This window comes from Fundulus heteroclitus, chromosome 15 (genome assembly GCF_011125445.2).
Source record: "Fundulus heteroclitus isolate FHET01 chromosome 15, MU-UCD_Fhet_4.1, whole genome shotgun sequence".
NCBI lineage: Eukaryota > Metazoa > Chordata > Actinopteri > Cyprinodontiformes > Fundulidae > Fundulus > Fundulus heteroclitus.
The window spans coordinates 21,725,819-21,749,575 of NC_046375.1; the positions used below are offsets into that span (position 1 = coordinate 21,725,819).

A 23,757-nucleotide genomic window follows, 5' to 3' on the forward strand; every position below is an offset into this window, starting at 1 on the left:
ATGTTCTTATAGGTTTAATTTTTTACCTGTAAAGACCAGGGGTCTCATTTCAAGAACATCGCAAAGGATCTATACTAAGACTGTACATATGCCCTTAAGCCAAAAATGGCAAGGTACACCTAAAAAATTAAAAATAAATCCAGACTCATAAAAACAATACGCACCACCAGTAAGCAATTTCCCTTGTAAACCATTGCTGCATCTGAATGTTGGCGTACAAGGTTCCGCTTCATGTTCCCTCTACATACCCACATTCAACCATAAATGGTCAATGCAAAGCACCTCAAGAATGCCAATGTGTATTTAAATTAGCTGATCATTGTTATTTTACAGTTAACAATGTCAACTACAATGAGTAGAACAAACAAATGCAGAGCACAGACAATCCAGGTAAAGCACCTTTTGATTTGTTATTAAATGTGTAATCAGAGGTAAAAGCACCGTGGGCTAAGATGTTGTATTTGTGTCCTCATGTCCTCTTGAGCCAGTAGGTGGTGAGAAAGGTTGTGAGTGGGGAGAGTATGGCTAAGGGGGTAATGGGCACTGAGGGTCCGGCTGTCCCCAGCACCAGTGAGGTGCTGAGGACAGCCGGACGAGGAGGGGTGTCCGGAAGAGGATGGATGCTGATGAATGCTGTTCTGCAGAATTGTAGGGAAACAAATCATGAATTGAAAGAAATTAGAAACAGTACATAGCAATTTGTGTGACGATATGTCTGTGATGTCAAACACAATAAAAGAACTTGTTAAAAAAGCGAACATTATTGCCATCTTAAACGTCACATGACATCCTAATAAAGCTGTGCTCCATGTTGAAAATCCTCTTGGATGCTGTCTTCTAGGATGCTGTGGGTCAGAGTCATCATTCTGAAGAGGAGGGAGGCTAGGGGGGAGATGGCTGCCATGCCTCAGTGCCAGATTGTATGACGCATCACACACCTTGAAAGTCTTGCACACTTTCCTCGGATGATATAAGAGTTAATCTGGATGCATCCAAACATTAGGAACCCAATGGTATGCTCCACAGTGCACATGGGTGTGAGTGGTATTAAAGGATGCCTCCTCTGCATCTGGGGGTTAGTAGCCAATCAGAGAGAGGAATGTGATGGTGAGGAAACTTTGATTAAATGTTGCACAGACTGACTTAACTTGGCTTATAGGTCTCTTTTTATTTATTTGAAAGGTATAGTTATGATTCACCAGTGAAAGCATAATAAACCCTGTGGTTTTGAAAGCTTGCGATAAAATCCATATATGATTTAAGTTTGATATGGAGTGAAAGTGAATGTCTGAGAGGAATCATGATGCAGTAAGGTCTCAATTCCTCACCTCTCCATCTGTGTCACCAGTTTTCCCCGTCTCTGAAACAAGCGTACGCATGGGTCAGAGTTTGCATGAGGGACTGCACATTCTCCCATCAAGTTTTTCTTTATAGACCCCAACCTTTGCGTGGAAAGTGACATATGCCAGTTTCAGGCCCTCTTCTGTGTGCCTACAAGCTTTACAAACAAAACCCAAGATCCTAATTTTGGTGTAGCCTCCATTATGTGAAACCTAAGAATAAAAAAAATTTCTGACATGCTTGTCCCTGTTGGGGTCACAAGGGATGCTGGTGCCTATCTCCAGCTGTCAATGGGCAAGAGGCGGGGTACACCCTGAACAGGTCGCCAGTCTATCGCAGACATGATTCAAACCTTTGAAATGTCATGAGCCTTTCAGAAAGTTCTGGTGGACACTACTAACAGTTCAGATATTTAAGTGATTTATTTAAGCTGATAAGCATATAAAACAATCAAGATACTGTCCACACCAGCTGTATACTGTAGGAAAGATGACAAGTATAAAATGTACTACCGAGTGATCACAGGATCCATTTCAATAGGCCGCACCTAGAATAACCTGCAAACAGCCACAGAGGCAAAACAACATGCAAAAAGGAGTGATGATAAAGGGAATATTGAAGTACCTTAAATCCATAAAACCTCATGGTCCCCATCAGACTTTCCTTTCTGTGGTAATATTGTACGCCAGATATTTGCCTCATTTTCAACATTAGAATAAACAGACCATAATATAAGGACAGCTTAACCTAAAGCCTCTGAATTATCAGGGATAGCAAGACTTAATTTGATCTACTTTACGCGAGTAAAAATCTGCAGATGAAGCTAAGACTTTATTCTGAATGTGCAGGAAATTATGAACATATTAGACATGGCAAGACTTATCATTTTCAGAACATCCTGCAAGATTCTCAAATTCTGGCATACAACATCACAATATTCTGACATTTTCTGCTCTGTCTCGTTTTTTTTTTTTTTTCATCATTCGCTGAACACGGAGAAGGTCATTGAAGCTTCTCAGCTCATCTCCCTCCAGTTTTGCTCCAGTCAAAAGTGACTCCCGAGCACCAAGCAATTCTCAGTGCAAACAGTTGGATTTGAGCTTGTGCCAAAGGAAGAGGATGCTCATATCTCCAGATTTAGCTCTCTTTGTTTGCATGTTCTACTGATGTTTGAACTTTATCTGTTGGTAATATTGTAATGTTGAGTTCTCAGTTTGCTACACAGTCAAGATCTTGTCAAAAGAAACCTCTAAATTTTGGGTTTAAATTATTTAAACCCTTTTAGACTCTGGCCTTCACATTTCCTTGAAAAAAATATTGATACACCTTGAAATTTCCCCCCACATTGTTTTCTCATTCCAATCCATACAATTAATGTCTTTTACATTTTGTATTGCTTTTTATAAACATAAATCTGAAAAGGGTATGAAAACTTATATTTGGACCACCTGAGTAAATATTTTGTGCAACTACTAGTTCCTGGAATGTCATTATAAGGCCTTTGGAGTATGTTTCTTCCACCATTGTAGATTTAGAAAAACATTCCCATCCTTTGTTGCAAAAAAAAGAAAAAAACTCAGTCAGACTGAATCTAGATTGTCTGAACCTTGATTTTCTTGCCACAGTTGAATTTGGTCCAAATGTTGAGTAGAACATTCTAACACTTTAACATGTGTTGATCTAAAACAGTCCTGTTTTTTTTTCCAAGACCCGTTATTTTTGGTGTTTCCCTGCTTCACATACACCTCGCTTAGATCAAACTGTGGTTAACAGGATTCTGCAACACTTGATATCTTGGGTGTGACACACTGCACACTCTCATTCACCTGGCTACTTTGGTGAGTATTTGCCGTAATCGATGCATTAGCGATAGAACACGGGATAACTTCAATATTTTTAGATGTCTTACCTCAGAAAACATTACATGTCTAATGAAAAGGTCTGTGCAGTAGTAGCGTCAAGTGCTTTTCCACTTCTCCAATGTACGTACACAACACTGGTGTAATTTCAACTTGTTGCCAGAGGGGGCAGACATGTGCAAAAACTCATCAACTTCCCTTATGTTCCTTTAAATATTTGGATGATGGATTGAACAGAGGTATTTGAGATGTGAGTTTAATGGATCAGAGAAGTTTGGATTTCTACTGAGACCAAATCACATACATGTGAAAACGCAATTGAATTTAGTGTAAACAGATTTTAGTTTATTGTTTGGGGTATCTTTGTAAATCAGCTGAATGAAAATATATGCTACACTTTTAAGATCCTTTTAAGTAAAAAACAATATTTATCTTGTAAATTTGAAAATCATGCCCAATTTCCATTTCACTTCATAGTTATACACAGCTTTGTTTTGCTTCACATACATATCAATAAAGTTCTATAAATGCATAGTAATAATGAGTAAAAGGATGAATACTTCCTCAAGATGCTGTATTCTGACTTAGAAATACAGATTTTCTAATGATTAGTATTTGAGGTCCATACATAAGGTTGCTCTTGCACTCCTTTTGAATAACATTATTTGCTGAGTAAATAAAGCGTAATAGCAGGAAGTAATACTCAGAGAACATTCTGGATCATTAGTTTTATTGTTACACCTGGGTTATGATCTCATGGGGGAAGCATCCCCTCCTCCAGTTTCCAACACAACATTGTGAGAGCAAACCATGACAAATTTGCATACAACTGTAAAATCAGGAGGATAAAATGAAATACAGAGGCCATGCTAACTCTCAGAAGTGATAACATTATCATTATTTTTTTCGAAGTAGTAATGAAGAAAAGAAACTTGACAGGCGGTAAAAAAAAATATTAATCTTTTTTACAAGACTAACACTACAACATTCTCAGGTGCTGTGGTGATAAATACTGTATTAGCACCATTCTCTGGGTTTCTCCTCTGTCTGCATGCTCCTCTTCCTTCGCCTTGACAAGCTTTCAGCACCCTGGACAGCAACAATGAATCAGAGCTGCTGTGACACGAAACATTCCTCCTCTGTGGAAAATGCAATGCGAAGAATTTTTAATGCCCTTAGAGGAGCTGTCAACGGTGCTGTATTCATGAAAGGGCTTCTTGTTAATATTACTTGAAATCTCAAATTTCACACTCCTTCCAATTTGAGCACTTTCCCCCCCCAAAAGCAGTCGGATCACCATTCATGTCTCACACACATGGGCTGAATAGTACAAAGGTTTATTTAATAATGTAGATGAAGTTTTTGCTAATTTGCCTGGAGGGGTTATTTCCTCTGTTGTCTCTACAAATAGAGTGATTTTCCCCTCCTCCACCACGAACTCCCACCCCCCATCCCTCACCCTCCCATCGTGCTGGGTACTCTGTAAGAAGGCGGGTCAGTGTGGGAGAAATCCTGGGGCCCATCAGCAGTTGCGCTGAGTGAGCCGAGCGGAGCGATGAGCGTTCACTGAGCCGGAGGAGAGGAAGACCGCTGCCTTTTCCTCCTTCTACTGCGCTTCAATATTACAATTCTATAAGCATCTGAACCTTTTCACTGAAAAAAAAACTAATGGAATTCTGCTCTGGAATTTTCTGATTTTTTTTTTTTTTTATCGTAATTAATATTTTACACTCGGGCTTCATACATCCGGAGTCGAAAGAGGTAAGAGGAGATAAGAATGGTGGTGTGTTTGTGTTGCGTTTCTTTAAAGAAATAAATCAAATAACATCTCTGCATTAGACATTATATTAGGCTGTGTTGCCGAATACGAAAGTTTTTCTAGCAATGTTGATTTCCTTTTCCGCATATGTGGTGTGGGATTGGGATGGAGTTCGGACAGGATTGCGGATTTAGGCGCAGCGCGAGAAAGCACGGGTCATAGTTTGAAATCCCTAACGCGCAGTTTCGCCTCCAAAGACATGCGCTGCTTGATGGGGAGAAGAAAAAAAAAAACATCTCGGGAGACTGTCAGACTTATCAGAGTGGAATTCCACTATAACAGAGTCGTTTCACGAGGAACGAAAGCTTCGACACGGGAAAGTTTCAGCCGAATGAATCGTGGCTGCTCTGACATACATAAAGCAGAAACTGACTCGAATTGATTTATAAATGGGTTCAATCTGTTGTTGAAATTTTGCATATAGTTTCAAAGAGCAAAAATGATTTGTGCATCCTAGAATCCAGAAGCGGCAGCCAGGCTGCCACCACGCGATAAGCCGAGGGAAAGCTGGAGGAAAAATCGTCGTGATCGGTGCAGTGTTACAGCTTTTTGTCCTGTTAAGTTTCTTTTATTCAGTGGGTCTACCTGAAATTAAGATGCATATGACTAATCCTATTATTGGTTATTACACTTAATTGGTGTTCGGCTTCTTAGTGGCCTCTTATCCAGCTTCATGCTCGACGTGCATCTTTATTTTATAAGGTGAATGATTAATTCAGCTTGCGGCACACATTGTTCGATATTAGGTTCAGTAGAACAAAATATCAGCTGTATTGGGGGGTGGGTATAGTAATGTCCATTTATTTGGTTACGCAAACTGGGTAGAGCTTTCACAAATCACAAACCGTGGCAGGTGTTCCACTCCAGGTTAGACCAGTCCATATTTTGGTTTTCATGCTGGTTCTAATTGTTTTTTCTCAAACAGATCAAATATTTTACGACTCAAAGACTGTGCTTTAGAGGATTTTTTTTTTTCAGGATATTTTCAGATTTGATCAGATTAAGTATTGAAAATTGAAAATTGGAGAGGAGACGAAGTTCAGGACCACGTGTACCGGGAAATCTCGCGATATCAAAGAGAAGCCTGTCTCACGCAGCGTTATCTGACGACATTTAACATTACCTGGCTTTATTATGAGCCCCGGATTTGAACGGGGCTCATTATATGCTTTTATTTTGTTGAAATAAAGGAAGTAGTTATTGAGTTTCCTGTTGCGCGCCAGAGTCAAGTAATGCAGGGATGGATAATAGTTATAAACACATCAAAGAAGCCTCCACTGCTTTTAAATGCATATTGGCTGATTCATAGTTGGTAAAAAATGCTAATTTGCATCTGCTTACTATTAATAGTAAACAAAAACATAGTTATTATATATATATTTCACATTTTTACATTATTTTGGACTGAAATTAAAAACCTCTTGTTCAAAAACTAAATGGCTACTTAAATTGATCAAACCAGACCTCGATAAAAGAACAAAACTGAGGCAAACATTCTTAAAGCACAGATTGAAATTCATGAAACCTTTTTTCTTTTTGTCAAAACAATTATTTTTAATGTAATATATGTAATATGTTTTTAATGTATATATTTGATGTAATTAGGCAGGTATAAAAACCGTGTCAAGTTTGCAATAATTTAATTTAAGTCCTCTTGTGAAATGGTTTTATCAGTACACCTATATGAAACTGAACAAACTGAATTTTCTTTATAGGAGCATAGTGCAAGTTGTAGTGTTTTTGCACAAGTGTGCCCTCTCTGGCAAATATTTTAAATGACACCAGTGTTGTGTACATAAATGGGAGAAGAGAAAAAGCATTTTCTGCTGTGACTGCACAGGTGTTTTGTTCAGAAGCGCGATGTCTTCTGAGATAAGACAGCTATAGATACTGAAGTTAGCCCGTGTCTTCTGGCTAAAGTGGATTTGGCCCGAATCACTCTCTCATGAGCTGACTAATGGAGCCTAAGAGGCCACTACGGTACATAGCTAATTATACACGTCGGGCAATTGTAACAGCATGTATGGGAAAGAAGATAAATCATATTTAACTTCAAAACTTGCACCAAGCACCGTTAAGTTTTGCTTCAGTAGGAAACTGACGCAGATGCTAACTTTTGTGTTTTTAGCTGCTAACATTAGACTAGTCACGGTATTCCCAACATTATTACAAATTGGTTTATCTTCTCTGTCATGGTTTTTGGTTTTCTGCTTGGAACACAAAATTGTCACAATCCTTAGTTGTTTGAGTTCTTGGGTTTCTTTATTCCTCTGCTCCTTTGTTGTTTACGTTGTCCTGTTGCTGCATTCAACGTACATTACTTCTGTTAGATTTCATCCATGTGTTTTTCTCCTCAGTTCTTGTTTTTACACTCCTCGCCTCCTCTGTCTTTATTAGTTTTAGCTGTTTCTCATCTCCACCTGATTGCTCACACCATGTCCTTTATCATACCTCCCTTCAGTATATTGCTGGTTTTCTTAGTTCTTTGCTGGTTTCATGCTTCCTGTTGCCCCACTGCTTTGCCCGATGTTCTGTTGTTCTTCCTACTGGTTTGTATTCCTATCCTGTTCTCCATTTGTGATGATTGTGCCTGCTGTAAGCTGTTTTTGATTTCAACAATAATATCCTGTGTTTGCCATTTTGTCTGCACTTGTGTTCTTCACAAACCTACACAACCTGACAAAAAAGTTAACACTCTAAAGATTTATAAGTGCTCTTTGTTACCCGGATCTTGGTTTTGTATAAGAAAATTGATAAACCCAGATCACTAAAAAAAAAAAAAAAATTATAAATAAAATAAAGGTGTGGTTGGGTAAGACTGAATGGATCACCTCCAAATAAACATAATTCGCTTACATTGATTTTGTGAATCCAGCGTATTTCGTTATAGCCTATGCAGTTATGTTCATATCTTACAATAGTGCGCTCCCTTAGTTTGTCTAACCAGTGGACTAATAGGCTCGGACCCATGTCGTACATTTGTGTCTGCTGTGACTGATGTCAGATTAAATCGTTGCTCCAGGCTGAAGCTTGTGATAGACAGGAAGCTCAGCAAGAAACAGAGGGGGAAGTAGGGGCAGGCACTGGGGGTGGTCTCCTGTGCGTCGCGGGCGGCTCGGCTGCATTACAAAACATGTCAATAAATCTGCTGCAGTCCCAATGCATCATTTATTGCCACTGTGTGACAATACTCATGCAGGTCATCTCATATCCTTGTGCTATTTAATAATTCAATGTGTATATCCAGAAAAATATGTTCCTATGCTAGCAGAGTTATGACAGGACAAACTAGCTACCATCACAGGGAATTGGGTATGACAAAAAAGGGCAGCAATGCCAATGCAGAAATTATGTTATTTTTTTCCAACAAAAAAAGAAATAAAACAAAGGAACAGAATCAAATTTCTGTTTAATCAGGAATGCATTTTTCTCTTTAAACTGGATGAAATATTTTTAATCATAACAGCTCATTTCTGCCCTTCACAGTGACGAGGTTAACTAAAGGGCATCTTTCATAACAACCCTGTAATAGTAAGTGTCAGTAAAATATGTCATGTTCAGTTGGCTTGTAACCACATTACAGCTTGTTTGTCTCAGCCTGTAGGCTGAGACAACCAAGACACATTTTATGACATTACAGCCACAAAACTGTGTATTTTATTGGGATATGAGGGGCTTGACCAATAAAAAGTAATGCATTGTTAGGAAGTGAAAAATATGAAATTGTTTTCAGTTAAATTAAAGTGTGCATCTCACCTTATTCTGGTATTCCCAAATTAAACCCAACATAAACGATTGCTTCATGAAGTCACCTGTTTAGTCAATAGAGTCCGCCTATATATGACTTAATCTCACCATAAATTTACACTAGAAGTGTGTATGCACAGCCAGCATGCAGAAACTAACAAGGAACATGCACACACATTGTCGTTATGTGAACGCGTCAGAATGATTGGCATGTGGGACAACCAATAAGGCAATACCCCAGGAACTTGAGGAACAGAGAGGGGTTAGGAAAGGACCAAAACTCTGACAAATCCCTGCTCTTCGGTGCGAATGCCAGTGATTGGTCAGAGGGTTAGGGTTTTTACAGGCCTGCAGCTCCCACAGAGATCGAATTTTTTAATCTCCTTGTTCCGAATACATAATGTATTTTATCAAGCATTACAAAAAGTGTTTCTGAACAGAATTACCAACTATAGCTTTAATATCTAGAGGTTTTGTGAGATTTCCCATCTGACACCTGAAAGTTCCTGAGTGAAATCTGTTTGTGTGTGGTGTGTTTAGCTTGCTGACCGGACACCACACATTGTACGAGCAAACCTGTCATAGCTCTCTATTGTTATGTGTGGTTTCTCTCAGGTTTTGAAAATCAGATGACAATTTTAAAATTTTGCACTGTGAACAAGGCATTAGAAGATAATGCTAACAGAACAGCTCCTAATTGGGCACTCCACAAAGTTGTCATTTATTGAAGAGGACCAAAAATAAATGCCTTAATGAAAGAAAGCCGAAAAAAAAACACAGCCTCCCCATGATGAAACATGATGATGGCAAAGAGGCAAACCCCAAAAGACTTGCAGCCATAACTGCAGCAAACGTTTGTTCTACAAAGTATTGACTTGAGGGCTGAACACAAATTTGTGCCACACATTTCAGACTTTTTTTTTGCAATTTCAATAACCTTGCATCATTTCCTTACATGTTACAACCACGCACAACATTGTTTTGATTTATGTGAAATCCCAAAAAGTAAGTAATTGTTTTTTTTCATGACAAAACATGAAATGTTTAAGGTCGTAGGATAAGGTATACACAAAGAGCTCTTCTCCAGTGTTTAATCTGAGAGAAAAAAAATATAACACACCAGATCCATAAAATAATGCCGTAAAGGGACACCCGAAAGCCCAGTCGGGCATTACACACTATGAGTCTTGTCAACTGAACAGAGGCCTGGCTTGTTAGCGTACCGAACTCCCATCTCAGATTTCATACAAGCTTTGCCTATTCAAGAGACCAAGCAACTAATCCTACAATCCCCATCTACATACTCCATCCTTGCTTTGTAATTATAGTGGGTCGGACCAACATGGTGGTGCTGAGGGGTATTTTTCCAAACGGAACCTTTTAACCTCTCGTCCATTCTCTTTAAGACAAAGACAATCATCCATCTAAGCAACCCAGCGTTGTCAGAGACAGAACTGCACTAGCACACACATGCGAGTACACGCAGTGCATTAGCATAGGTATCGGTTACCTGAATTCAATAGCTCGCCTGCTGCAGCAAGATTAACTATTCAGGGCAGGTGGTTAAAGGGCCTATTGTGTGTCTTGGTTCTGTGCTGCTGTCATGATTGGACAATGCATTTGTCTGGCTGGCAGCCCACTGCCAAAACAATTGCAAGGGCAAAGGGATGGACGAGTACACACATATATAAGGTTTCACCTTGTATATCATTTGTAGCTCTGTTGAGCAAAATTAAAAATAAGGGTATGAGATGATGTGTAGGAAGCAAAGGCTATGCCCTAGCTGATATTCTTTAACTGCCATCCCTCGGTAATTGGAATAACTTGGGTATTTATTTACCAGAGGAAAGAGTGGGATTCAAATATGAAATGTTCCCCAATCCTCATATCTTCCTGGATCTCTGTTTGTGATTGTAATCCCTCAAAGACATGCAAATGAGAGAAAGGGAGAGAGAAAGAGTGGTGGTGGATAATTAGCCATATTAATCAGAATCCCAGCAGGCCCTAAGAGATAGTAGCCCAACATTTCAAGCTGAACACGTACCCGGCTTAAACTCAATGGATTTCCAGTGGTCATGGAATCAACTGCATAGGTCTCCAAGATTAATTTATTTGTTCATGTCTCTCTTAGGTAAGCTAATCAAGAAATCAGATCTCAAATAAAGCTGAAAACTCCTGGGTGGTCTTCAGTTGAAGGGAGTAATTGGTTGAGATGACACCTTGCGTTAAATGCTTACGGCATCTTAATGGATGTTATTAGTGGTTGCTTTTATAGCAGGCATTAAAGAGGCAGATATACATTGGATGGGGTTTGCTCTATGTTCTATGTCTTACCCACAGGGATGACGTGCCTTCTCTGTTCTTCCCCTAAATGTAATTTTTTTTTATTATGACTACACAATAGTACGTTGGGGCTGAATCGATGCTTCCTGCATGCATTACACATAATCTATTTGTTACAAAAATATTCATTCCTTTGGGAGTAGCATTGAACTTGAAAATAGAGTATTTCTGCTCAAGGAGATGTATTCATAAGCTGTTATTTTATTTTTTTCCCCCACCAGGTCTGTCCAAGGTGTCTTTTAAAGCTGAGTACCAATCATGGAGCATGAAACCGGGCCAACACTGATTGTTACAAGCTTCAATCCAGGAAGTCGTCTCAAAGACCTAACCTTAAATCACCAGATGAGGTTCTGAAATCACTGACAGAGCGCTCGAAGGATCGGCTTCATCATCACACTTTCACCTATTTGCTTTGTGTGGAAAGAGGATATTTTTTTCTATCCCGCCATAGATTGGCAGACAAGATTAGATTAAATCTATTGTCAAGATTACATCTACCATTTAACAAATGCAAAATAAAACTATTTCACTGTCTTCATAGATCAATGATCTACACGGAATATAAGACTCAGTAGCCAAACGCTGGAGCTGAACTGTAATCAAATGCTTTTATCGCTTTGAGGATCTATCCCAAATTCCATCCCTTCTTTTGTGCACCCTGTTGCTCTCCACCATGAATCCAAACAGCCTTCCTGGGCATTTTCTTATGCTGCTATGTTCCCTGCTCAGCCTAAGCGCAGGCCTGGAGTTTACTGGTTCTGAAGGCCAGTGGGCTCGCTACGTGCGCTGGGACGCCAGCTCCAGAAGTGACCTGACATTTCAGTTCAAGACCTCGCAATCGGAAGGCCTGCTGCTCTACTTCGACGACGGCGGATACTGCGACTTCCTGCTGCTCGCCTTGTCCGAGGGCAAGCTGCAGCTCCACGTCAGCATCGATTGTGCTGAGACCACCATCACCTCTGACAAGCTGGTCAACGACAGCCGCTGGCACTTTGCCGCCATTAACAGGGAGAACTTGTGGACCGGCCTGGCCGTGGACGGTCAAAGCAAGACGGGAGAGGTGCGGCCCCAGCGACAGTTCATGAAGATCATCAGTGACCTCTTTCTCGGGGGGCTCCCAAGGGATATCCGCACATCCGCCATCACCCTGCCCTCTGTCCGCGAGCTTCCACCATTCAAAGGAATTATCACCAACCTCAGCTATGGGAGTAAGTTGCCCACTTTGGTCAATAGCCAGAAAGTTCGGCTGGAGATGATGGGCCTTTGCACGGAGAACCCCTGTGAGAATGGTGGGATCTGCTCACTGGCAGATGGAGAAGTCTACTGTGACTGCTCCAAAACTGGATATGTAGGTCGATACTGCACGGAAGGTAAGAGGGCTGGCTTCGCTCTTTTCTGTGTCAAGCAATAAATATTGATTAAGGATGTTAAAAAATTCAAAGGGGTTTTCTTTCAAATATAGAACCGACCTAACACCAAGTTTGTGATTTTTTTTCAGGTTCAAAGAGAAAAAATGTATTATTATTCAATTTTTTTTTTCAAATGCTGTTAAAACCATTGCTCATCGTGTGGCTTAGATCACAAAGTATTTTGCAACATCATAAATCCAATAGAAGCTTCTGGAATTAGACGTAATCTCCATAACTGCATTGCCATTCACCTAATGTGATCTGCGCCACAACCACTCTCGCTTTATAAAGTGCCTTAAAATATCTGCATTGTTTGCAGCGATGCCCTTGCGAATCAGCATAATTTCTATCAAGCCAGAGTAGCTCTGCGTTTGAAATATTTAATGCAGATCTTGCAGGACTTAGAGTCTGAATATTTCTTTGTGGGCTGTTGCACATACAGCTAAGCAACTCTCCTTTTTCACGTGGGAGTTAAATTGGAGGTGATGTGCTCAGCATTTCCTCTCCCTTCACAGTTATTACATTTGATGAGGCAGTGGTGGATAGACTATTAGCTGATGTGACTAAAATTACAACTCTGAGTTCTTTCTCATGTTTTTTTTTTTCTTCTTCGTTGAATGTATTCAGATTTGGCAAGGTGCTGCAGGGGCCTAAAGGAATGCACAAAGTTTGGATAAGAAACAACCTCACCTATTTTTCCTTGCTTCTGGGCCGAGGCCATCTCTTCTTTGGAGAGTGTAATGAGATGAAGCTCTTCCACCGTATTATATCAGAACAACGTGATATAAATAATTTCTGTATCATTTAATGTCTGATTTAGACATTAAAGCTTTCTTTCTTGTATATAATCTCAAGTAGCCCAATTTCAATGAAACGATGTTCTTTCCTTTCCTCAAAAAGGTCGATTTTCCTAAGCATTCTTTTTTGGCATTTCTTACTTTAAGACACCACTATCTCTGGTTAAGGGTTTCTTAATAGTATATATTTTTTTCTAAACACCCCACTGCTTAAAGCTTTGAGTGCATAGGCTTCGGATTTAAGGCAAAGCTCCTTCATTTAGTTTTCATTTCAGTGTTAGATCCATCAAATCATAAGGTTTTCCTTTTCATATATGCAAAGCCCTGCAAAAATATTTATACCCCTTGAACATTTTCGGATTTTATTGCATTACAACTGCAAACTTTAATGTATTTCACCAGGATTTTATGTGATACGCCAACACAAAGTACATAATTGTGAATTAGAACTGTAATTTTGGCTTTAGCCACTTTTACTCTGATACCCCCAAATATAACAAAGTGCAACCGAACACCTACAGAGCTCGCCTTATTGATAAATAAAGTCCCTCGTTTGTACTTTAATCTCAGTATAAATCCAGCTGTTCTATAAAGGCTTCGGCTGTTGGGTAGAAAACATCAAACTGTGTTACGGAAACCACAGCTGACAGGTCAGGGAGAAAGTAGTGGAGGAGTTTCAAGCAGAGTTAGGATATAAAGTGGTATCTCAGGCGCTGAACATATCACAGAGAATTGTTTTATCCATTGTGGAAAAAATGGAAAAAGTATGACACAACAGCAGACCAACCAAGAGGTGGGTGTTTACTGAAGTATATAGGCCAGACAACCCAGAAGCCCGTGATAACCCTGAAGTGGCCATGATGGAAGGGTTGAAAGGAGAAAGCAATTGTTGAAAGAAAGCCTTAAGAAATGTCATTCGCAGCAAACATGTGGAAGAGGGTGCTCTGGTTGAATGGGACCAACAGTTAATTTTTTTGCCATGCATCCAAAATTAATATGTCTGGCAGAAAAATGTGACTGTTCGTCACCCTAAACACAACATCTAAATGGTGGCCGATCTGATTTCTTCAGCAGGGGAAGAGAAGCTGGCCAGAGTTAATGGGAAGGTGGATCGTGCTAAATATGAGGCAAATCTGGAAGAAAACCTGATAGAAATTACCAATAGTTTGAGGCTGGAGCAGACTTTCATCTTCCAGTAGCACAGCAAAGCCTTACACAAGCATCCAGAGCTATGGTTAGAAGAATGTTCATGTGCTAGAATGGTCCTGTTAAGAATCAAAAATCTGTAGCAACGCCTGAAAATTGCTCTTCACAACCTGACTGAGCTTGAGCTATTTTTAAAGAACAGGCAGAAATTGCATCCTATAGTTTTCAGACTTATTTGTAAAAAAGAAAAACTCTTACAAATCAGCTTTTTTTTCTTTCATCTCACAATTACCTTCCACTGTGTGTTGGTCACATAAAATTCCTATAAAACTGAACATTGACTTTTCTGTAAAGTGACAAAATATGGAAAATCTTAAGGGGTGTGAGTATTTTTCCAAGTCACCTATAGGGCAGCATTCTACATGCATAAAAAAAAACAAGTTCACTCTAACCTTGCGCATTTTACTCCTTTCTTCATTTTAATGGATTGCAGAGGATAACTTTGTGTGAACAGACCCATGTTGAAAATCCTCCTCTGCCGACACACTTCCTGTATGTCTGAATCTGGCTGACATGGTTCAGAGATGACTCCACTTTGCAAAAAAAAAAAAAAAAAAAAAATCAGGGGAATGCTCACTGACTGCTACTGTGCTGATTCCAAAGCTATTTTAAACTGGAACTAATACAGGGAAGACGTTAACCTCTGCTAATGCTTAAACATTCATTTTAAACAGAAAATGTTCCCATTTGTGTTTGTGGCTTTTGCAGTGTTTGGTTCCCTAATATGTTCCAACATTTGCTGCTAAAAATGAAGCTGTTCTGAGCTTAAATCTCCAGCACTCGCCTGTGGCATTGTTCAGGACAGCACGCGATGTGCTGGTTGCGAAGCAGCCAAGCGAACTGAGTGGACTTGACCTCTTTTTCGCTTCATCCCATTTGCTCACAGTCTGAGCTGAAGAGTCAATAGAGAAGTAGGTAGGTGGTCCATTTGTCTGAGAGCTGATGGGGGGAACCGTGACATCTTTGTGTAAAAACAACCCAGGTTTTTAAGAGGGCACTTCCGACTCAGGCTAAATAATAGCTTAGGCAGGGGAAAAAGGCTGTCATTTCACCGCCTTGGGGCAGAGGAAGTGTGACGAGTAAATTCAGTAACACTGTTTTGTAACCCAATTTGTCCCAGGAGGTCAGCTGTTGGGCTACAACCACCCCTAGTTTGCCCCCCTCGTCCGCCATTTGTTTAGAAATCTCTTCTTTCGCACTGGCTTCAGTCTGAAAAGGAGTGAGACCAGGAGTGTGCAGATGTTTGATCCAACTGCTGCTCTTTCCTACTTGCCCATTAACCGATGTGGCTGATTGTTGATTATGCCACAGAGACGGGGAACTATAATTAGAGGGATAATGAGAACAGAGGTGGCCAATTTGCCTTGAAAATGGCGGCACAAACACCACCGTCAATTTCAGACTGTCTGTTGGCAAATAAGCTGCAGTTCTTTTATTATAATGGCCACATGCCATCAAGTGGCAAAGCACTTGTTGTTCCAGCAATGCTCGAGTGAATAGAGTGTTTTCGGAGGGCAATTTAGATTGACGACACTCTAACCGTGTGGTTGCAGCAACATATGACCAACTGCTTAGTGCACCTGTCTCTGTTGGTATACTGCGCTTGCACCGCGCATTAACGAGCAACAATAGCAATCTGTCAAACCTGTGAATATTTATGCGTTACACCATCACACAGTGTGGTCCGCGGCCTTGCGAGCCTGCGCTCAAACACAACTGCGTTCGGTGGAATACGCGCAATCGCAGGCATTAAGTCGGACAAGGCCCTCTAGCTACTTGTTAAAGCGGGCAGATGGCTGACTGACTGAGCGGACTGGACCTTGAAAGCATTTTGCCAGCCGTGCTCCTAATAGCAGCCCACCGGCCCGGCAGAGAAATGAGAGGGGCGAGCGGAATTACCATCTGAGATGAACAATGAGAAAATGCAGGGGAGAGGATGCAGGGTGAAGCCTGCTTGTGCTGCTTGGCTTGGAAAACCTTCTGACCCATTTTGCCAGCGTTTGACACGATTGGGTTCGCTCACTTCATGGTCATTAAAATTTTTATTATTATGAAGAAAATTTAGATTTTTTTCCCCCCTCAAACTATCCAACATGGCCATAGAGCAGTTTTTCGGTCTCTCTTCCAGTTGGGTCCAGATGTGGATCTTTGAGTGTTTAGCATTTATCATTAGTTTACTGTGTTTGTCAGGTGAATTCGCTGCTTTTTGAACGTTTTGCCTTCAACTGAATAATTTTTTAACTACAGTAGCAAATTATCTCTTTCACATTTTGTCAAGCAGGACCTTTAAATTTCACTGTCTTTTGCTGGAATTTGATGTGACAAACCATCAAAGTTGTGCATAACTGGGAAGCGGAAATAGATGGACCCGTGGTTTTCAAATCTTTCTACAATTAAAAAATAAAAAAGAGAGGGTGCATTTTTATTCACTCCTCTTTATTTGTATAACCCTAAACAAAACTAAGTGCAACCAATTACCTTGAGAAATCACTTAATTATGAAATAGACTCCCCCTAAAACAATGGGCTGGACAAGGAGAGCATTGATCAAGTCTAGAAAGTAGAGTAACTCTCCAGGAGCTGCAAAGATTCTCTCACAAATCTGACCTTTAGAGAAAAGTGGCAAGAATAATTGCATTTTTGAAAGCAAGCCATAAGAACTCCTAAGTAATGTTTTGCAAAAGTAATGTAGTGGAGCTTTACCCGGCTATTATTTACCATTTACTCGGTGGGATTTTGTACACATAGATACAAAGGCCCGAAATAACAATCCATGTGACACAAATAGTGTGGAAAATAAAGCAAAAATATAGGTATTATTTCTCTGTGGGCCAAAATGAAGGAACTATGGTCCAAATACCAGCGTGCTCTGAATTGGGAACACCAAACTCATGTGGAGGAATGTTCTCCAGTAGATTCAGACCAAAACCAAACATTTAAAAAAAAAAACGCCATGCGTGGAGAAACCCTAAAGATGCACATCCCTGCGAATACGTGCTCCTCACTGTTAAACATGGTGGTGGCAACGTCATGCTGTGAGGATGATTTTATTTTCAGTAGAGACATGGAAACTGGTGACATTTGATATTGGTAGCGCTGAAGCTACATTGCAAAGAATGATACAAAAAAAAAAAAACTCTGGTCTCTCGAAGTGCATAGCTGATAGAGACAAAGTGTTGACTCAGGGGGTTGAATGAAAATGCACACCCTACTTTTCTCAATTTTGTTTTTGGAAATAACTTGAAGAATAATATATAATTCTCCTTTCCCTTGATAATTATGCTTTACTTTGAGTCAATCTGTCCCACACACAATCACAATAAAAGGCATTGGCATTTGGGCTTCTCGCATGACAAAAAGTGAATTTTTAAGGGTATGATTGCCTTTGAAAGGCACAGTAAATCTGTTGTTTCTTCCACACTCACCACTGCCAAAAACCATATTATCATATTTTGATAAATATGTAAAACAATCACCTTATTTTGTTTTTCCAATGAAGCACTTACGGTTACATATGTTAAAAACAAAACAACTATGGAGTGACTTGACAGAAGGGTCTAGAATTGAAGTCCAGAACAAGCAAACTGTTAAGTAAGTGCTGAAACGATGCCTTTGGGCTTAGCTCTGGGGATTAATAAACAGACATGGAAAAAATGACAGTTGTAATAATCTTACTATAAAAGTAGGTCAGGGTGGGGGAAAAAAAGGGGGGAATGGCGCAGGGACTTGCCTGATTCCTGTGCAGAGGGCATTTGTGTGTAGTGGCCGAGCTGAAAATTATCTTTGGATTTGAGTGGTGAAGCTGCTGGTAAAATAGAGCAGGGGATTACGCCTGGACCACATGTCCTCGCAGCACATTGGCTTGTTCTGAGCGCTGCCGCATCAAGAGAAAGGGTTTAATCTACATGGGAAAGTTGGCAATTTAACAAGCATGCAGTATGTGCACATTTATGTGCAAGCATCTGCGATGTCAGAAGAAAAACGTGTACCTGCTGATGCAGGCACGTCGTTTCGGCGGTTCCAAGCCTGTAGTTCTTGAGAGCTTTAACTGCACTGCTGTCCATCAGCCTGCCAATGTCTCCCTTCCCCCCCACCTGTTTCATGCTTTGTGCGTCTATTTCCTTCGCCAATGTCATCCATCTTGTGTTGAAGGAAAAATAGCACCTATACACACACTCATCTTTGGTATGAATATCATATTCTTTTAGGGCAGATTCATAGGTTGAATTGTACTGTGGATCTTCTCTCATCCACACAGAGTCAAAATTATACATACTGGCTCAAATATGTACATGTAACCCAATTAATGTTAAGATAAATGTATCCTAGCAAGTTGCAGAGACCCATACGGTTGTTGTAGCCATCAGCAATGGGTTGGCATACTCCTGGCTGGATGTTTGACCACTTTTCTGAACAGAATTGTTACGGCTTATCATAACTGGTTGGTTTCTTGGCAAAGACCCAGCTTTCAAGCATAGTCCGTAGATTTTCAGCAGGTTTTGAGATCAGAGCCGTTCCAGAAGATTAACGTTGGCCTTCTTTTTCCCCATTCCAAAACCAGATTTGACGTTTGATTGGGCTCATTGTCCTGTCGGAGCCCTCGACTGTGTCCAGGTTTCGACAATCTGAACCAAAAAAAGTCACCTTTGCGGGCCAAAAAAAAATGGTCTGGAAGATAAGGAACAATCATAAACTGAGGTTACTGAACAGCAGCGTCACTTTTGAACATGCTTTTACATCAAATGAGCTAAGAGGGTGGCGAGAGGAACGGGAACACCTTCAAGCACTACTAAATCTTGCCATTGCAGCCTGTCAGTCGCACAGTCTGTCTTAGTGGCAGCATCATTCCTGAGATTCTGCCAGCCATAAAGGTGCATTGCACAAATTAAATGGCTCATTAAATTAGGAAGACTAAATTTCTATAAGATGACTGCATGTCATTTTCTTTTGTCCAGCACTGTGTATAATTTGATGGGTCAGAAGTGAAACTAAAAAAAAAGAAAAAAAGCCAAATGTAGTCTATCGCTGTAGTTAGGACTTGTTTCATTTTCTCCTTCCGCTCCTCGCAGACACTGATAACAAGTCCCCGAACAGACAATAGATACTGACGCTTAAGCAGAAATGAAAGCGTCTAAAAATAACTTGACTGATGCTGAACTCCCTCGGTGATCTGTTCACTGAATCGCGCCGGGATGTGCGGCCCGATGTCATCCCCAGGTCAGACCCCGCCGAGCATTCTGGCCACGGGCAATGAAGGCTAATTTGTGTTTTGTTTGGTTTGGTTTTGTTGGTTGTCATGCCATTCTGTCGACAACAATACGGATCACACTGTGAGCATTCCTCTGAGATATTTCAAGGTTGCCGCAAATTGCGGTAGAAAAACCACACAGTTGTTGGATTAAAAGGTGGAAATGTTAAAGTGAAAGCAGAAAAAAAAAAACAACAACATGGGTCTGACTACAAGCGCCTTGAGATCCACAAACCTCACTACTCCATAAATCCTCAAGGGTGTGGATTTATGTTTTCTTTCAAGGGTGTGAGGAAACCTGTGCGATACAAGATGCAAAACAGAACGGTGCGGTCGCATCAAATGTGAAAAGCTTTTTCTGGGAAATAATGTCAATCTGGCTCCCTGAGAGGACGGGACAGATGAAAATGTTGGTGTTTCTCTTTACAGGGTTTTAATGGAAGTGGCTATTTAAATCAGCCATGTCAAGGTGCAAATCTTTGCTCCTTACATGTCGATTAAGTGATAAGAAGTGTGGTATGTTTTGCATGTTAGATCCATGCAAACTCAACTGTGTGATGCTAATGCGATGCTTCTCTGTGCCTTTCTCTCCGTTTTCCTGTCACAACCACGCAGCAGTCCAGAGAAAAGCAGGTGAGTCTCAGGAGGAATTAGTCAGAACTTCAGTTAAAAAATAGTAACAGTTCATGTTGTGCTGTCTTAATTATTTATGGGCTTGCCTTTAAAGGCGAGCAAAACCTCCAGAAATACAGCAAATGTAATGGCAAAGTATGTGGTGAACTACTTCTACAGCTACCTCATGAAAAAAGTGCTGCTACCATTAATAGTCATTTCTGCACTTTGACTAAAAAAAGCTTTCAGACGCACTTTTGCAAAGCTTTGATATTTGTGTGATAGTCATGGTTTGCCATCGCGCAAAGCATGTTTAGTGACAATACAAGGGTTGTATTGGTGTGCTGATTTTTCTCTCTCTGTACCTGTCTGTTTGATTTTTCTCTCTTCAAGAACTCGCGCACCTGAAGGCAGACCAAGGTACTTTCTTCTTTTTTTTTTTTTTTTTAGTCAAGATCTCCATTTTTTTCTTCCCATCACCTCCTGGCATAGTTTTGGGGGTTGAATTTGAATCTGTGTGCCTCCTACCTGTCCATGCACATTTGTGTGCTAGACGTCTCCCACTGCTGCTGCAGAGAAGTGGGTGGGGGACGTTTGTGTGTGTTTGCGTGTGTTTGCGTGTGTTGCCGGGGAGGAGCTGCATGACTGCATGGTTTGTCCCACGTCTCCCCTCTGTCTGTGTCTCTGTCTCAACCGCTTTAAGGTTGCTTCACTTGGGTTTTTCTATACTACAAGACTGCAAAATTGTCTCCGCTCCACAGCAAATGTGCACTACACGCTCCACTGTTTGGGGAGGAGTTTCAAATCAATGAAAGAAGGAGGGAATAAAAGGAAATAAGTGTAATATGGAGGGGAAACTTTACACCAGGCTAAACATACATGCTCAAACTTACAGAAAAAAGTGTATGACGGTCAAATATAGGAATCTATTTTCTATTTGACAAAGTTGCTATTTCACATCTGAACCTTTGGTCTGCTGTGACCAAAGTCACTGAATGATGAGTATTTCACCTAGAAGAGTAGTTCTCAAATATAACAATTACCCACCTTTGTAAATACCAACTTCTTCAAATAACGGCATCTTGAGATTTACAAACGTAGATTTAGCAGGAATTGGAGTTTTTCTGTTTTTACTGGACGATTGGTTGAAGGTGCATTCAATTACCTATATGTTGAAATTTCTACATCTGGTCCTAAATCACCAGAGTCTCTGGAAGTCAAAATTCCAAGTGGAAAAATCTAAGGTTTCTCACCCACCACAAGCTCAAAATCAAATGTGACTGTTGTGCATGTAAAACTCTATGATAGGTGTCATAAAAAAAAAAACTAACTAATTGCACATTTAAGGATTTGCATTTCTTTACTTTTTTAGCACGTGTTTGCAAATTAATTTACAGGACCCAAAACATTTATTTAATTTTGTAGAGATAATGTCCCCAGGCCTTATTATGACATGATGTGAAATGGTTAAAAGGAGCAATAAGCTATTTTCCCCACTAGGTGAAGCTTAAACGCTGTAGGTAGACCAAAACAAGACGTGCATCAAGCCACGCCTCTCTCTAACTCTCCAGCACTCAGCACCTATTTCCCCTTCTCACCAATCAGCTCGTATGAGCCTATTTGCAAAGGATACATTCACAGCAAAACAGCCTCACCTTTCAGAGGAAAATCTCAAGTGAAGAAGTAAGGAACTCATAACTTTAATATGCTGTTAGTAAGAGAAAACCTTGATCCGATGGGCATGCTCTCTGCCATTTTGTGCCTGGCGTGGCATTTTACGGGCAGGGAGGGGGCAGCTGTTTACGTCGGCCCGGCTTTGTAAACAACAGATTGGAGAACAACACAAAGAGATGGTGTGTGATAATTAACAATATACCATCTAACAAAATACCTTTAGTTCTTCACAAAACTACTTCTTAGTTCTTTCTATCTAAAATGATGATATTTCGCTTGTTGCTCCTTTAACTCATTGACCAGTTACTGGTATCACGGTTTTTTACAACAAAAATTTTAAGACAGCTAAAATCATTCATCAAACCATTTCTTGATTACACGTCAGAAAGATTTGGAGACACTGAATCTTTTTCTAGCTGGATGGAAGTAATACAACGCTCCTTCTCCCCCCCCCCCCCCCCCATGTATTGCTGTGGACTGCCAGTCAGTGAGTTTAAAAAAGCTCCCACAGTTTTCCCGAGATCCTGAATGACTTCCGCCTTTTGCCAAGGTCTTCCCCATTTGTTATTTTTTTATTTTTTACTTAGGTATGCCTATTTTGTACCTTCTTATTTCCATGTTGAGTCCCTAAATAAATATTTGCATACCTAAGTACTTAAACCATAGCATATCAGTATAACATGTAACATATTTTCACGAATTATGGAGATAAATGGGCCTAAAAATACTCAGTTCTTTCCTTTAATCTAATCCAGTTATATACGTTTATCGGAAATAAATACGCTGTTCCCATTTATTTTAGTTCTGATTCTCATTTGGACTGGGTGACTCCAATAAAATATGAAGGATTATGATCATGACTCATGGTCAAACCAAAATAAATAAGCCACAGCCTACTCGTAGATATTATTTGTTAAATACATTTGACCCAGATTCATCACAGGATTTTATAAGTAGAGTATAGAGAAGGTCATCCTAGTGATCTCTCACAAGGTTTACACCTTGTGGCAATAAAAAAAGCATCTCAACCTGTAAGACTGCTTCTTCACGGCTTCATGCACATTACGTCTCGACAAAGACATCCTAATAGTTTGATGCAACTTCAAAAAGGGACCATCAAAGGAAAGAAATGGTAAAACTGATTTATTGTTGTGCGCTATCCATGCTTGGTTCTTCCTCTTCTTCCCCATTTGCATGATTGTCAACCTTTGTGTATGCAAGTATCATTTGGCAATATACAGGATTAACACAAAAGCTTAACCCTACTTTTCATTGTCTCTCTCTCTCTCTTTTGCTCTCTCTGGGATGTGACTCTTCCTACTTTAAATCTCCGTGGATTCTTTCTCCAAAATCTGTAGGTAGAAACAAAGGTACAGCAACCCTGTTTTTTTCTTACAGCTGTTTCATGCGAGAAATGAGAACTGTGCGTGTTTGCGTGTGTGCTTCCATCTGTCTGTTGAATTTGTGCAAGCTCTGGTTAATCATTATTATGTCTGTTCATTAAATGAATTCACAATTCATGAGCAAAAGTCAAATCAAGGGACTTCATGCTTTCCATGTAATGAGCGCTTACATTTACCGGTGCACGGAGAGTGACTGAAGACGGTGGCGTGCAGATGGCAGAAATACCGTTTCAGTGCTTGGGACTAAATGATTTTTACTCATAAATATCAAATTGCAATGTTAAATTGATGACTGTGAGC

The 23,757-nt window shown here is 40.2% G+C and overlaps 1 protein-coding gene across 1 annotated transcript in view; it reads left to right on the forward strand.

Moving 5' to 3' along the window:
• Positions 1-4,706: 4,706 nt before the first annotated feature.
• LOC105930625 (neurexin-3b) overlaps positions 4,707-23,757 on the forward strand; it is a gene marked incomplete in the record, with an annotated part of 460,536 nt that continues 441,485 nt past the window's right edge. The window contains 5 exon segments of the mRNA XM_036147669.1: positions 4,707-4,961; positions 11,331-12,479; positions 20,384-20,401; positions 20,774-20,800; positions 23,413-23,424. Coding sequence (XP_036003562.1) covers positions 11,783-12,479; positions 20,384-20,401; positions 20,774-20,800; positions 23,413-23,424 — 754 coding nt within the window.